The sequence below is a fragment of the Paroedura picta genome, chromosome 2 (genome assembly GCF_049243985.1).
Source record: "Paroedura picta isolate Pp20150507F chromosome 2, Ppicta_v3.0, whole genome shotgun sequence".
Taxonomy (NCBI): domain Eukaryota; kingdom Metazoa; phylum Chordata; class Lepidosauria; order Squamata; family Gekkonidae; genus Paroedura; species Paroedura picta.
In genome coordinates this window covers 145183368-145200160 of record NC_135370.1, presented here as the reverse complement: position 1 = coordinate 145200160, position 16793 = coordinate 145183368, and the positions used below count along the sequence as shown (strand labels likewise).

The window sequence follows — 16793 nt, the reverse complement described above, 5'->3', positions numbered from 1 at the left end:
TGCAGAAGCAAAGGACAGGGAGCAGTTCCTGTTGGCAGCAGAGGGTAAAACCTGCAGTAATGGGTTTAAACTACATGTAGAACGGTATTGGCTAGATATCAGGGAGGGAAAGTAATTCAGCAGTGGAATCGGCTGCTTAAGGAGGTAGTGAGCGCCCCCTCATTGGCCTTCTTTAAGCAGTAGCTGGACAGATACTTATCCTGGATGCTTAGGGCTGATCCTGCATTGAGCAGGGGGTTGGACTAGATGGCCTGTATGGCCCCTTCCAACTATGATTCTATGATTCAAAAGATAATGCAACAAATAAGCCCATTCATTCTATTGTTGGTAGGTAGGATCCAGCCCTTTACTTTAAAAAATAAATAAGTAGTTTCATTTATTTGCCCCAAGCAGTTCTCTAATTTGTGTATAGTACTGTTATGTTTAATAAAAACCGGAATTAAGTTAGAGGGTCCACTGGTGGTATTTTTTTTTTCCTATTGTAACTTTGCATTTGTCACTTTTTAGAAAATAAGAGTCCAGTCATTGAGCAGTCTGTCTCAGTGGAGCTTATTCATCGTGTTTAGTAGAATCCCAGATACCTCATTCTTGTGCAGTGGACTAGGACATATTGGTAATAGAATAGTTGCTGCTTTGGTCTTCTAAAGCAGTTGCTTATTATTCAGTGGATTCATGTAAGACTGACACAACAAATTTATTCTTTCATCTTTCTCTACTAAGGCAATATCAATTGCAAAGTTCAAGATAGCAGAACAGAATTTTTCCTACTTCTTTCCTGATGATCCACCCACTTTTGCCTTCAGTCCTTCAAGCAGGCGACGAAGGAGGCCTCCAAAGATGGCAACTGAGGATCAGGTAAGTATGCACAGCATCCATCTTCCAACACTGTCCATCTCCTATCTATGTGTATGTGATTATGTTCCTTTGTGCCCATCTACCAGATAATGGCATACTTCCCTCCAAACCACAAAACATCCAACACAAAACCCTTACCTCCCTCTCATTCTCTCAACTCCCTAACAAAATCCCAAGTACGCTGGACCTTGTCTCTGGCCAAGTGGAGCAAATAAATATGGGCAATAAATAAATATGGACAATAATGGGCCTCCCTGCTGCAATTTTAACAGCTGCTGCCTACTCCAAGAAGTACTATATGGGGATATCACCAATTGTCTGCTGATAGATTCAATTATTTATTTAATTGTTTCAGTGATTTTAACTATCTGTGTATTTTAACAATGTTGTGAACCTCCCCGAGATAGCAGTCCCAATAGAGGCAGTCTAGAAATTTTCTAATAAATAAAATTTCAAACAAACACTCCTCCCAAATAGGCAATCCAAATTGCAGAGGCATGCTAGAGGGGACAGATTGAATACCCAATCCTGCGGGGGAGCATAGGGTGACAAATGGTCCCTCAGATACGTGGGACCCAGACCGCAAAGGGCCTTAAAGTTTAAAACCAAAACCTTGAACTAGATCCGGGCCGCAACTGGCAGCCAATGCAGTTCCTTCAGCACAGGCTGGATACAGGCCCACTAAGATGTTCCTGTGAGGACCCTAGCAGCTGCATTCTGTACCAGCTGCAATTTGGTCAGGGACAAGGGCAGGCCCGCATAGTTACAGAAGTTTATTCAGGAAGTGATTGACTCATGGATTACCATAGCCAGGTGCTCAGAGGACCTATAGGGTGCTAGTAGCTTCACCTGATGGAGATGAAAAAACACCTGGTGAGCTACTTTCTTGACCTATGTCTGCATGGTCAGTGAGGCATCCAAGTTTCTGGCTTGGGGCGTGGTGAACAGTTGCGCCCCGGCCAGTACAGGCAAACACGCTTCCTGTTCTGCCCCCTTCCTACCTAGCCATAGGAGAGGCTGAGTTTCAGGTGACTCTGTTCAAGCCATCCAGCCATGGCTTCCAAATATCTTGTGAATGGTTCCGGGGGAGCCTGGGGGATCACTGATCAACATAAGGCTAGGGTATTATAATATCTTTTATGCAGGGCAACCCTTAATGACAACTCGTGTATTGACATTTCTATAGTTTGGTTATTGTCTGACATAGTTTTACTTACACCCCACCTGTTCTAATGAATTCTGGGTTCAATTTATATTGCTGGTTTGATGTAGAAATCCTTCATGAACTGCAACCTACATTTGTAAATCTGCCAGTATATATGTGTACTCTACATTTCTTCCAGCAATATCTCCTCAATTATAGAGGTACTAGATTTTAAGCCCATTTTAATTTTAAATAAAATGGGCGCTAGTTGGGCTGGGGGGGAGAGCCCGTCCCCGGCAGAAGCTGGAGAGAAAAGGGGGCTGGGGAAAGGAGGCTTCTGGTGGGGCCGGGATCTCCCTCGGGGAATGGGCGGTAGCCTCTCGGCGCAGGGAGTGCCTCGCAGCCGCGCAGAGCGCTCCTGGCCCCAGCTCACTTACCGGGCAGCTGGCGTCGAGGTGGTGCAGCTCCAGATCGGTGAAGAGTAGTCGGCTTGTCCCCGCGGCTGCCGGGCGTCTCCCGGGGCTCCTGCGGCAGCTGCGGCTTCTGGGGGCGATTGGCGGCCTGGCGAAGGGAGTAAGTCTGCTGGGCGTCTCCCGGGCCTCGTGCGGTGGCGGCGGCGGCTTTAGGGGCCGATTCCCGGCCTGGCGAAGGGAGTGAGTCTGCTTGGCGTCTCCCGGGCCTTGTGCAGCGGCGGCGGCAGCGGCTTTAGGGGCCGATTCCCGGCTTGTGCGGCGGGCTGAGGCGTCGGGAGGCGCTTTGCGTCTCTGGCAGCGGCGCGGCGGTTTGGAGGGCGGCAAGGCGGGCTGCTGGCGGCGGCGGCGGCGGCTTTAGGGGCCGATTTCCGGCCTGGCGAAGGGAGTGAGTCTGCTTGGCGTCTCCCGGGCCTTGTGCGGCGGCGGCGGCGGCGGCTTTAGGGGCCGATTCGTGGCTTGTGCGGCGGGCTAAGGCGTCGGGAGGCGCTTTGCGGCTCTGGCAGCGGCGCGGCGGTTTGGAGGGCGGCAAGGCGGGCCGCTTGCGGCGGCGGCGGCTTTAGGGGCCGATTTCCGGCCTGGCGAAGGGAGTGAGTCTGCTGGGCTTCTCCCGGGCCTCATGCGGCAGCGGCGGCGGTGGCTTTAGGGGCCGATTCCCGGCTTGTGTGGCGGGCTGAGGCATCGGGAGGCGCTTTGCGGCTCTGGCAGCGGCGCGGCGGTTTGGAGGGCGGCAAGGCGGGCTGCTGGCGGCCGTATGCGGGCCGCTGGCGACAGGAGGAGGCGCTGGTCCTGCTGGAGATGCGTCCAGCTCAGCGGCAAGTGGGGAAATGGCGGATGTGGGCGGCCAGTCCAGGGCGGGCCAAGTGGCCAATAGGGAGGCGCGCTACGCGCGCCTCCCAATTGGCCACTTGGCCCTCGAGTGGCACTCAGAGGGGCCCAATCAGGAGCCGCTTCGCGGCTCCTGATTGGACACCTCCGAGTTTTTATCCCGGACCGGTCCCGCCCTAACTCCTCCCCACCACCCCTTACTCCTTTATACAGTCCGTGGCGCCCGTGGCGCCACGGGCTGTGTACAGATATTCAGCAGCAGCCTTATCTAAAAAAAAAACAAGTGAAGACCTATCAGCAAGCAAATGAAATGCTTTTCAAGCAAATGAAATACAAGCAAATGAAATGCTTTTCAAGCTGGCGATGGCAAATAACAGTTTATTCCACTATCAACAATTCCTCAAACTTCCAAAACATCAAAACGAACTCTTAGGTATGTTTTCATTTTCAGTATCTTAATCAGTGATATAAGATACTCTTTAATCTTTCATAATAAGTCCTCTTTAAATGAATTCCTATCATATATCAGAAGGGTATGACCTTAATCCTATGGTAGTGATTACTACTAATGAGCGTTTATACTTGGTGATCCTAATATTTGTAGACCCCTGTACAGTGGATACCATAGAAACGTTTGGAGATTGAACCACATACATATTACCATAGGATTAAGGTCATACCCTTCTGATATGATAGGAATTCATTTAAAGGGGACCTATTATTAAAGATTAAAGAGTATTTTGCATCACTGACGAAGATATCGAAAATGAAAAAATACCCAGGAGTTTCTTTTGATGTTTTGGAAGTTTGAGGAATTGTTTATAGTGGAATAAACTGTTATTTGCCATCACCAGCTTGAAAATAATTTCATTTACTTATCTTAAACAGCCTTGTTTTTGCTGTATGTATATGTGTGTCCACAATTGTTTTAATGGGTTTTTATATGGGCAGATTGTGACCCACCACAAGCCACTTTGGGTGTGGCAGGTGATAAGTTTAAATAATAAATGAATAAATAAATCTTTATCTGTCGTGTTCAAAAGTTTGGCAATGGATCTCTGTTGGAAGTTCATGCTGCCCTGTCACTGTCCTTCAGAAGGAACTGTAAAAGTGCTCTATTCAGCATAATTTTTTTCAAGTTTATAAATTATCTGTGTGTTTTAGTTTCTGAGATTGTTTTTTCTTTAGTCAACAACTTCTCTATTGTAGTGTATTTTATATACTGATGTGCCTTATATAGTATAGCTGTTTTATGAACATTTTAATATATACGATGCCTTTAATTTGCAAAGTTGTGGAAAGATTTGGGCTTTCAATTATTTGCTCATTTGTACTTGTGTGTGCCTCTCCCCATTCTCATTCCCCATCAAGGTGAACAGGGTTGCAGATGAACCACTTAGTCTTAGTAACATGAGCAACGCCGTAAAAGAAAGAGTAAGACTCCAAAAAGAAAAAGAAGAAATGAGGATCACAGGTAAGGTTGATTTGGGAGGACACATGAATTTTCATAGATGTAAAATCATATCTTGACTTATGCTGGGGTAGCTGATAAATATCATAGGTACTTTTAGTGCATTATCTTCAGATAAAGAAACTGGTATGGCCTAGTCTTAACCATTGTTACTTGGAAATTAAGTCTCCAGTTTCGTTAAGCTATGCTTCCAGTTAATTAAGATTAGAACTCCAGCCATTCTGTGTGTGTGTATTATAGGCTGTTTCCTTGGCTTAAACAGTACTGGTCATTCAATAATTTATATTTACAGGTTACAAATATACAGAATTTTAAGAATTCTAGCCATATAAAAGTGTATTATAGTTTACACATATTTTAAACAAGTCCCAGGCATCATATTACTAGAAATGCTTCTTGGTGTCCAGGTGATTGAAGTAGTTTCTAGCCCTGTTTTACTTAAAATGAATTAATGCTGATTTGTGTGCCTGATACCTGCTTATATTTACGTCCCTTATGAATTAATATGATCAGAATGCTTGTACTTATTGTGTCTATTGTTATCTATACTGTCTACTATGACTGGCATCAGCTCTGCAGCAGAAGTCTTTCATATCACCAAATACCTGATCCTTTTAATTTAAAATGCTAGGGATTGAACCTAGAGTGTTTTGCTAGCAAAGGAAATAGGCACAGTCCCTCTTCTGAATTGGGACGGGGAATCATGAATTGGGAGGGGGAATCATGATACATTAGTCAGTCAGCCCATATAGATACTCTTTGCATGCCTTCTCTGTTAAGCTCAAGGCATCTTTCTGCACATAATTCTTGTTGCATTCTAAGCTATTTCTATCAGTGAAGTCAGGCAGAAGACCAGGAGCCTAGTGTGCATTAGAGTGCACCTGAAGCTTAGATTATACCCAACGTATTGTAGGTAAATTACAGAGGCTGATTGTCTACTACTACTACTACTACTACTAGTGACAGGATTACTGTTTTTACTCTCCTCAAATCTTCCCTGTCCAGTGTTTTTATAATATAGTCATCCATTCTCTCTTGCAGCCTCAAAAGCACAAATTATTTAACCCAGGGCTGCATTCTGAAAGCCCTGCATGTGGGACATTCCATTAAGTATAGAAACAGCTGCAGACTCTGGAAAGCAACTCAGTGTTGAATGATTTGAGTATAGTGAACACTTTTTAAATTACTTTCTTAATGGCTAAAAGGGAGAATTGAGACTTTTCTTGTTACCTATGGTTAATTCTTGTTTCTCCCCCTGCCCCAATAAGCAGGTACATAAGGTAAGAGGTAAGACTTCATAATTTTTGCTGGTTTTGATTTGAAGCCACTTGTTATTTGCAGAGCATTTTATGAATCAGAAGTTCAGTATAAAACTGAAATTCACCCATTTGTCTTTATTTGAAAACTAGATCTAGATATACTGTTTCTCTGAGTAAGGTAACTTCTTTTAAAATAAAAATAACTTTGCTTCTCTTGTATAACTTTTGAAAAAGAAAAATTAAAAAGGGAGAAAGCAAATGTAGTAGAATCCAAGAAGAGAGAAAGAGAAGATAAGGAAAAAAGGAGGGAAGAATTAAAGAAGATTGTGGAAGAAGAAAGGCTAAAGAAGAAAGAAGAGAGAGAGCGACTAAAAATAGAAAGAGAAAAGGTCAGAAACCCCCTAGTTTTTAATATTGGTAAATTTGAAATGGCAGTCAGAATCCAATTCTGCAACTGTATTTAGAGATTTCCAGCTGCTAGGAAATGAATCTAAGCAGCATCAGTGCTTGATTTCATATTGGTCATATGATTGTGTAAGAAGTGTCTAAAGACTGCTCATATTGCATCCCAGCAGACCTCTGTTAACCTTGCAGATGAGTGGCTCACTATTTAAAGTATTATTTTGTTGTCCAAAACTAGCTGGTGCAAACTAAAATTCTAAAAGGCAGTGTTAAGCCATAGGTTTAAAATTCCAAGCAAATGGTAAACTATATAGTGTTGTCATAACGTCTTGATATGAATACACATGAAGTTGCCTTATACTGAATTAGACCCTTGGTCAGTATTGTCTACTCAGCAACTCTCCAAGGGTCCCAGGCAAATATCTTCCATATAACCTACCACCTGATCCTTTTAGCCAGACATGCCAAGGATTGAACTAGGACCTTCTGTATGCTGAGCAGATGCTCTGCCACTGAGTTATGGCTATGATGAATGCTATTAAAGCTATTGTATTACCTTTGTGTACAAGGCATTCTCTGATTAGAATAGAAAGTGTTTCTAATAATTGATAGCTTTATCAGATACAAGAAGTAGAAGCGATAGTTTAACCTCTTGGATAGTAATTTTTGATGTAATTGCAGGAAAGAGAGAAGCTCCGTGAGGAAAAAAGGAAATACCTGGAACACCTAAAACAATGGAGTAAGCGTAGAGAAGACATGGAGTGTGATGATCTCAAGGTAACATTAACTTCAGGAAAGGTAGCCTATGGTTTGTATGAACCCATAAGGGATCTCTATGTCTGTGTGTGCTTTGACTTCTTTAAGTTTCTGCCACATCTTGTATCTAGTATGTTAGAGAAATAATGAGGAGGATCATATAGGTATCCTGCATGCTCAGAAACATGTCCCAGCTCTTTGAAATCTATGTAGGGATATATCTCTCCTCCATGTCCTTTTTCTATGACTTCAAACCTGTTCTGAAGTCAGAGTTCTAAATGCACCAAGAGTGCTAATGTTCATTTCTGACTTAGGGCAATTATAATGCATTCTCTTCCAGAAAGTTCCAGATATATGTTACAGGTGTAACTTAAACAGGAGTCTAGTAAATATTATATAGATGGAAAATGTGCAATATGACCAAGTAACTTTTTAAAATAAGAGAAATAATCAGAATGGTCAAATCACTCATGGATGCTTGGACGCTACTTAAATCTACAATAACTGAAGTTCAGATGTAACTCCTAAGTCAAATTAGGAGAGCTACTTTGAAATCTAAGAGGACAGTAGCATGGTTAATTGTCAAAGTCATAAAGGCCAGAAGGCTTCTTGCCTTTATGACTTCGACAATTAACCATGCTACTGTCCTCAGATTTCAAAGTAGCTCTCCTAATTTGAGTTTATCTTGTCCACATGTGGAATTGGAGCTCTGGCATTGGAAAAACAAATGAAAGTTAACAGTAAAGCAAGCAACAAAACTGAGCATGTTACTAAGACCATTAAAGTTACAAAGCTATGCATGTCATAGTGTTATAGCTGAAATATACAATAAAGGTTCAGTTGCTGTTTGTTCTTACATTGTAGGAACTTCCAATACCAACCCCAGTGAAAACCAGACTACCTCCTGAGATCTTTGGAGATGCACTGATGGTTTTGGAGTTCCTTCATGCCTTTGGAGAACTGTTTGATCTTCAAGATGAGTTTCCTGATGGTGTGACTTTAGGCAAGTTCTTACATGCTTATTGCTTTTAAAAATTTGTTTTCTGAAATACCAGTTTCTTGTGAATCATCTGGTTGTCTTTTCTTGTGGGTGATTTTCTGTACATGGACTTGCATGGTAGAGTCTCAGTGTAAATCTGGCCATATGTGGAAACTGCTCATTCAAGAAATGCTCTTATTATAATGATATTGCTGAAGATTCTCCTCTTCATACAGCTGGTACATTTGTATGCGATCTGGCCAAAAGCCTCCGTTTTGATGATGTAAACCATCCTCCAGTATAGCCTACTTGAACATTCATGCAATCTACCATGATCAGCAACCAGATTGACTCACTGGCCAAGTAGGCTAGGTTGCATCCTGCCCAGCAATACATGTGCCTCTGCCATGATTTGCTTTAGTCAGAAGCACTAGATTTATCTGTTGTCAAATTTAACTGGAAAGGAAAGAATGCAAGAAACTGGAATAGTACATTCTGTTGCATGTTTTTCACATTTTCCTCACTGCCAGAAGGTTGATTGCCACCATGCTTCTATGCCCTGTCAAATAGGTACAAATAATTTGTTAGCACCAGTCATATTTGTCATTGAAGCATGGACCTTTAACTAGCTATATTTATTTTTAGTGTATCTAATTCACTTTGTTTCTTATTATGTATCCTTACGGTCACTCTGATCTGGAGATCTGTACAGACAGATGCATGAATGAACAGAGCTTTTACATTTTCAGACATTCTGTTCATTTTGTTGGAGGGCATTGACAAAATGAATATGCTGTCCTATGTGAAAGTGTACATATTGCTGGACACATATTGGCCATAAACAGGGAAGCACTTCAGGTAGAGGAGCACCTTGCCTTGATAAGTAAATTGCCAGTTAGATGGGAGAGGATCACCTTTCAGGTGTTGTAAATTGCCATAGCAGTTTCATGAAGTGCATTTTGTCTTAATTATTCTTTACAGAGGTATTAGAGGAAGCTCTTGTAGGAAATGACAGTGAAGGCCCACTATGTGAATTGCTGTTTTTCTTTCTGACGGCCATTTTCCAAGCAATGACTGAAGAAGAAGAAGAAGTGGCCAAAGACCAAATAGTTGATGCTGAGACCAAAGGTCAGATTTCAATCATACTGCTCAAATAAGAGCTTTCACACTAACTTGCTTGCATGGCAATCTTTCTTCTATTAACTTTGCTTTAGTTTGCTCAAGTTTGTTTAAAAAGGAGGGCATTTTAGGCACAAGCTGCAGTGGTGAGCCTGAGGTTTTTGTAAAGACAAGCATTCTTACTATCACACACATATCAGGACTTTCAGAACAGTGTTATCTTCATGAAATGTCAAATTCCTCTGCTTTTATTTAAAAACTGCTTCAGTACCACAGGGTCCAAAAGGTATATGTGCTTCATCTCCAGACAAACGACATCTTAATTTGCCTAATTCTTTGATGGCAAGTACATATCCCTAGGCCCAGCCTTGAATGCTACTAGCACACACTTCATAGTCTAATTTAATTATGCCAAAGGGCACATTACTGAAACTAGAAAAGTAAATTTTAATTGGTTTTATTTTTGGAAACATAATGTCTTAAAGGTAAAGGTAAAGGTATCCCCTGTGCAAGCACCGAGTCATGTCTGACCCTTGGGGTGACGCCCTCTAGCGTTTTCTTGGCAGACTCAATACGGGGTGGTTTGCCAGTGCCTTCCCCAGTCATTACCGTTTACCCCCCAGCAAGCTGGGTACTCATTTTACCGACCTCGGAAGGATGGAAGGCTGAGTCAACCTTGAGCCGGCTGCTGGGATTGAACTCCCAGCCTTATGGGCAAAGCTGTCAGACAGCTGCCTTACCACTCTGCGCCACAAGAGGCACATAATGTCTTATGTGTTTATAAAATGAATTAGCACCATGATGTGTACACACTTGATTTCTGGTAAAAAAGGATGGATTTTCATCTTAGCTCCAGTTCTGGCTTCTTGTGTTTTGGGCCTAGTGACCTGTTGAATTAATTTTTGAATGCTGGAATGCATCCTACAAGATAGGCTGCACACAGTCTCTTAAGGCCAGAGTTGCTCATATGGTTGTACAGGCTGGCCTTCAGGGACATGTTACAAGTTCCTGAAGTTCACACTTGGATTGAAAGAAGTAGCTTTTTGCTTGAAGCAGTTAATTTAATGTTTATTTGTCATGTGAGATAAGATGAATGGCCATTTTGAAATTCATTCCATCTAGATCCCAGGAAATGTAATTCTTAACAGATAAAAAATAATGCTGCCAGGGAATTGTTTAGATCACAGCAGTGGCTATGTTCTCTCCAAAGTGTATTGTGGCACATGTCCATTGTTTTTTATTTGTCATCTGCTTGTAGAAAAAGTTATAGAATAAAATTTGGTACTCCCTACTCATTATTTGTTCTTATCCCATAGTTCTGATATAAAACTCTGTGTGTAGTAACTGTCTCTATGCTAAGGCACAAATTTTTTCCTTTTCCTTCCTCCACAAGCTGTTGGAGGAACAAGGCACATGGTGTTTGCCTATTCATGACAGAGTATTTCAGGAGGAGTATTTCAGGAAATTACTTTGGTTATGTGGATAAATACTTCCATGAGTTTCTTTCCAAGTATGAGAGCTACAAAGTTAGGGAGGTATTTTATTACAAATTGCTGTATATTTTCCCTGGTATTATTGAATAGAATTTTAAAACAAGCTTCATTATGGAGCTCACAAATTTTAGTCTCGTATTATCACAACATTTTATATACCTGTAATGCACTTAACACTGCTATTACTTTGGAATTCCTCAATAGGAAAGTGTATCTCTTCTTTGGAACCAACATAATCATAAACGTAGGCACTGTGGATATACCTTAAATTGGTGGTCCGCAACCCTGGTCCAGGGACCGGGACTGGTCCGTGAATCAGTCGGTACCGGGCCGTAGCTCCTCATCGTCCTCCTCCCCAGCTGCTGCCTCATGGGCTGCCCTGCCACTCTGCCGCCGGCTCACCTTTGGTGCTCTCCAGCGGCCACCATGGCTGGGCCTCCCCCTCAGCATGGCACTGCGCAGCTGTTGCTGCCAGCGTCTCCCAGCGGGCAGCAGGAAGTCAGGGGCGCCGGCGGGAAAGCAAGTGGAGCAGGGGCTCAGGTGATGGCGGCGACATCCCTCGGCAAAAGTTGTTCTTGCTAGCTCAGCATTGGTAATCTGTTGTGCCCAGAATGCGCCAGTGATGGTTCTACTTTACATAATGCATAATTATGGATTTGCTACTAAAGGATGTAGTGATAGTTTAGATGGCTTTAAAGAGGATTTGGGTATCTTCATAGTAGATTCATGAATGGCTATCAGAAATGATGGCTAAAACTCACTGCATGTTCATAGTGAATATATCTCTAAGTAATAGTTGCCAGACGCAGTGGGGGCACCCTTGGGGCCATTCTCCACTGGCTTGCGTACCTTCCAGAGCATCTAGTAGGCCCCTGTAAAAAGTAGAATGTGTGTTCTAGCAGACCTTTTTTAGCAAAGCAGAAGAATGTTGATTTGTTAATGTTGTCGTTAGTTTTTGATTCTTTCATAGACTTGAGAAGCCTCCATACATTACAAATTAATCTATGGGTACAGTATAGGGGTATGCATATAGCTAAAAATAAATACCCCCCAAATACCCTACCAGTATTTTTCAGGTATTAATTCAGCCAGATTTCTCATGCCCCAACCCCCCCCCCCCCCATTGTCTCAGGTATCCAAAATGCTGGCTCCAAAAATACTAGAAATATCCTGGATTTTTAGGGACCGTTGGTAGCTGCAGTTACAGAGCATTTTTGAAGGGCTCTGTCTCTTTAGATGTCTTCAGCATTTCAAGAAGGTGTTCACCCTTGTGCTGCTGCAACTTGCTAAAGGCATATAAAATGGACTGCATTTCTGTCTACATTCAAATGCCTTTCCTCCATTAGAGACAATGGTGGATGGGGGCACCTTTTTTGGGGACCCATAGAATTGGACCCCCTGGTCCAATCTTTTTGAAACTTGGGGCTGAGGAGAGATATCAGCAGTTATGCTGCAAGTTTGGTGCCTCAACCTTAAAGAACATCTTCCCCCCCCCCCCGAGCCCCAGATAACCCTGGATTGGTTTTCTGTTATAACCTATGGGGACCATTGACTATAATAATCCCCATAGGCTATAATAGAACCTTAAAAAGTTTGGCATTACCAAATCCCAATGCCTTACTGGTATTGTGATTTGGGAATATGGGGAAATACTGATTATTTTTGGGTTCATTATACCCAAACACCTCTAGTGCAGTATGGACATGCCTGTTCTCAGCTATAGCTTGCTGTAGTTTGGTTGGACTGAATTGGCCTATTCAGATGAATACAATCAAATGGCATTAAGATATATCTGTAGGAGCTATTCGGGGGACTTCATTAATTCTCTTCACATATTTGACTAAACAGGTTTTTCCCTGTAGATATGTAAAGCTCTGCTTCCTAGAAAGCCAGTTTGGTGTAGTGGTTAGGAATGCAGACTTCTAATCTGGCGAGCCGGGTTCGATTCTGCACTCTCCCACATGCAGCCAGCTGGATGACCTTGGGCTTGCCACGGCACTAATAAAGCTGTTCTGACTGAGCAGTGATATCAGGGCTCTCTCAGCCTCACCCACTTCACAGGGTGTCTGTTGTGGGGAGAGGAAAGGGAAGGTGCCTGTAAGCCACTTTGAGACTCCTTTGGGTAGAAAAAAATGGCATATAAGAACCAACTCCTCTTCTTCTAGAGACGTTCATTATTTCTTACAAACAAATAGTCGGACTATACCACTTTTTAAAAATTAACAAGGAACAGTTACTCTACTACTTCCACTCTTGGATTAAAATAGGAGTAGACATAGTGCTTTAAAGGCCTGTTAACGTAGAAGCTATATCTGTGAAAGGGTCATGGTTGCTTCCTTCCTTATAGTCCATAATGATTTGGAATCATCAACACTAAGGGTCCATGGTGCCCACCACCTTTCCTGGCTTCCACAAGTGTTTTTTAGAAAGTGAGTGGGAGTTTTGCCTAGGAAGGCTTCTGGATGGCCATTGGAGATTTGACTGGCTGTGTGGATTTTAAAAAATGTAACTCCAGCAGCAGCTGTTACCATAGCACAAGGATTTTCATTGCTAAAAATAAGCTGAGATGGCTGTAATAGCCATTTTGTACATGGTTTCACCTCCTGTGGAAGCCTTTTTGGTTGATTGATTGATTAGATTTTTACAAGAAAAGAAGAGGAAGGGTTCACAATATAATTCCAAAAGAGAATGAGGGAACCTGTCCCAAGGCTATATTACTGTAATATGTAATATAAAAATTTCCAAATAAATTAACAGTTTGACAATCTGTTTTTCAACATTTAATCACAAACCGTAATGGTTTCTAGATAAATGCTTTTCAATTGCTTTTCATCAGTGGTTGTGTCCTCCTATGATAATTATTATGAAAGCTTTCCACAATGAAAATTTATTTCTACCAAATTACCTTTTTCTACTTTTCTACTTATCTAATAGTATAAATAGGCAACTGGCTCACTGGTACCGGGAACAAATTGTCCCCAATACTGGTGAGCTGTTGGCCTATTTGTACTATTAGAATTGTATAATTGTATAAATTACATGTTACAGTAATATAGCCTTGAGATAGGTTCCCTCTTTGTTTGATTAGATTTTTAGCCTGCCACTCCCAAAGCGGTTCATGGTGGGTTAAAACAATTAATTAAAATCCACAATAAAATCTCAAATAAAATCCAGCATAAAGGTTGATGGCCCTGATCTGTGCTATATTGAAAACATACACTAAGTTGTATTTTGTCTGGAAGTGTTAAGTGTAGGTTTTTGAATTTTACTGCTGGATGATCTTATTGGTAGTTACATCTTGTCTACCTAAAGCAGCTCTAAAGTTGGGTTAATTAGTGCTTTCTGATCATCTACCTAAAATATGGAGTCTATTGTGCCAACTGTTTGCTGGGATCTGTGTTCATTTCTTTTAGTTTTAAACTGTGTCATTTATTATAATGACAGAATTAATAGAAGAAATGCAGTTGGTGTAGTTTGGTTTGCATGAACAGCTTTTTAAAAAGTATTTTCCATATTTAGCTTCTGCACGTGGTGTGTATGTAACACTCAATCTGTGTACTGTTTAAGAAGCTTTTAGTGACTGCTTGCATGCTTTCCCTGGTGCTTAGGTAGCATGCCTCTAATTGTTTTGCACTCAAGCTTATTTTAATATTGATCTTTATATGTTGTATGTCTGCGTTGCTTTAAAAAAAGGCTTGCTTGCTTGCTTCACCTCCCAGATGCAAGTGTTAATTTACACTAGAATAAAGTCTTTATTTCCTTAAAGATTTAACAGAGGCTTTGGATGAAGATGCAGACCCCACAAAATCTGCACTATCTGCAGTTGCAACTTTGGCAGCTGCTTGGCCCCAGTTACACCAGGGTATGTGTGGGTTTCACTTTTTTGTTATGTTTTGCTCTATTTTATAAAAAGTATATTTCACATTGTTTGTTGAGTACTGCAGATATGTCAATAATCTAGCCCTAATATATTATTAACTACAGGTTGCAATTTGAAAAACCTGGACCTTGATAGTTGCACTCTTTCTGAGATTCTCAGACTCCATATCCTAGCATCTGGAGCAGATGTATCATCAGCCAATGCCAAATATCGTTACCAAAAGCGGGGCGGATTTGATGCTACAGATGATGCTTGTATGGAACTAAGATTGAGTAATCCTGCATTGCTCAAAAAACTCTCCTGTACGTCAGTGTATGACTTATCAGCAGGTAATGAAGCCGAATGAATGTAACACGTTTCTATTTATAATAGTTATACTTTGCCCCATAGCACAAATACTTCTAATATGAAAGAAAATATTAAAAGAATAATAAGGAACAACCAAGGAATAAAATTAGCTGATAAAACTAATTACCTATACTTGCTTTTATTATTCAAAATATTTGAATCAGGGAAGATGAATGGGAGAAAAATCCAATCAAATGGAGGAAAAGAAACTTTTCTGAGATTTAAAAACCATAGTAAGCTTGGTCTCGGCTGAATTTTTATGTGTGGGAATGCAATGTCTCTGGTGCTCACCCATCTAACTTTCTCCACATTTTAAACTAATTGAAGCTCTGGTGATAACGTGTTGGTGCTAGCCAGCTTGGTAGGAATGAAATCATTAGAGCAGTGCTTTTGAACACCCATCTGATTTAGCTGTCCCTCGAAAGGCCATTCTTCAGGGTAATCATGGGAGTTTCAGTTCCAAGACTGAAGTGGCCCATGTCATCCTATGAAATTCACATGGTAGATCTTTTCAGGGTGAGGAAGTCGTACAAGGATGAAGTCAAGAAAAACCTGCTTTGGTCTCTTCGAACCTAACTAAATAGCTTAATATATTTTAGCATCAGCAATTATGTTAAGTGCTTCACGAAATGCCCAGAAGGGTTGCAGTCAGGCAAGATATAGCAAAAGTAAGAAAAGTTAGACAGGTAATAGGTTGTTAACCACAACTTTTAATTACAAGCTAGACAGGTGTTTTAATGTGGTAGGGCTTGCTCTTTGTTGTTCTATTTTCACTTGAGCTTATTTCCAAGAGCCAGTGGTTGAGATCCAATGAGCTACTTCAGGCACAAGTATTTCAGAATAAGAATGGGCATGTACCAGGACGCAAACCAAAATTTCCCATGAAAATGCCCCGGTTCATGCCTCCCAAACATTTAATGGGCCTTTGTCCAGTTTGGTTTGGTTTAGGGGTTTGGCTGGCAGCCATTTTAGAATGCTAGTAGATAGGTGCATGTGCCCCGCTGTCAATCCAAAATGGCTGCAAGGAATTTCAGCATGCTAGATAGTTTCCTTTGAAATGAGGGAGTGATCCAGCATGCTGAAAAGTACAGCCTACAGGATTTTCAGCTGTCAAGCTGAAATGGCTGCAAGTGATTTCAGCATGCCATATCCTCCCTTTGGGGGAGGTGGGACAAACTGGCACACTGAAAAGACTTGCAGCCTTTTGGGGGCCTCTCAGCTTTTAAGTTGAAATGGCAGTACATGATTTCAACCCACCATTTTGCTTCCCCCTGCTTCTAAGCAAGCAGAAGCGAAAAAGATTGGTGCAAACAAAACTGGTTTGTTTGGGGGGGGGGGGGTGTCTGGGTTTGGGTGTTCAGTTCAGGAACACTCCAAACCAAACCAGAGCTTTCCAGCTTGTGCCATTCGGAATTTTTATTCTCTGAACAGCTGATTCCCCTATCCACCGGACAAATTACTTTAAGGAATCCTTTCTAATTCAAAAATAGCAATGTGTAGTGCTGCTGGTTCAAGAAATTCTAGTTTCAGTCCCCTAGTATGAAAATTGCGCATTTCTTTGAGTCCTGGTCCATATGCAGAAAGGAAAACAGCTTTCAGGTTCAGATGAACAATGAAAGTTATTGTGGACATTATATAAGCAGAAAAATGTAACATGGAATGGCTCTATATTCTGGAATGGCATTACAGTTTTTATTTAAAAGGTTGTTGCCTTTTCCTAAGCGTAGATTTTGTCAGTAGGCTGTATGATTTAATTATCAAGATGCAACTTCTGAACTACGGCATGCCG

General features: G+C 41.6%; 1 protein-coding gene across 7 annotated transcripts in view; it reads left to right on the top strand.

Annotated features, from left to right (window-relative positions):
- The window catches only part of BAZ1A (bromodomain adjacent to zinc finger domain 1A), a 61695-nt gene that overhangs the window by 20659 nt on the left and 24243 nt on the right, over positions 1 to 16793 (top strand). For 5 of the 7 annotated variants that reach the window (XM_077323085.1, XM_077323083.1, XM_077323087.1 and 2 more), the window contains 8 exons: positions 721 to 855; positions 4669 to 4771; positions 6262 to 6416; positions 7111 to 7206; positions 8050 to 8188; positions 9146 to 9292; positions 14543 to 14638; positions 14761 to 14985. In XM_077323085.1, coding sequence (XP_077179200.1) covers positions 721 to 855; positions 4669 to 4771; positions 6262 to 6416; positions 7111 to 7206; positions 8050 to 8188; positions 9146 to 9292; positions 14543 to 14638; positions 14761 to 14985 — 1096 coding nt within the window. The remainder of the gene's footprint in view (positions 1 to 720; positions 856 to 4668; positions 4772 to 6261; positions 6417 to 7110; positions 7207 to 8049; positions 8189 to 9145; positions 9293 to 14542; positions 14639 to 14760; positions 14986 to 16793) is intronic. The other 2 variants (XM_077323086.1, XM_077323084.1) reach the window with 1 other exon arrangement.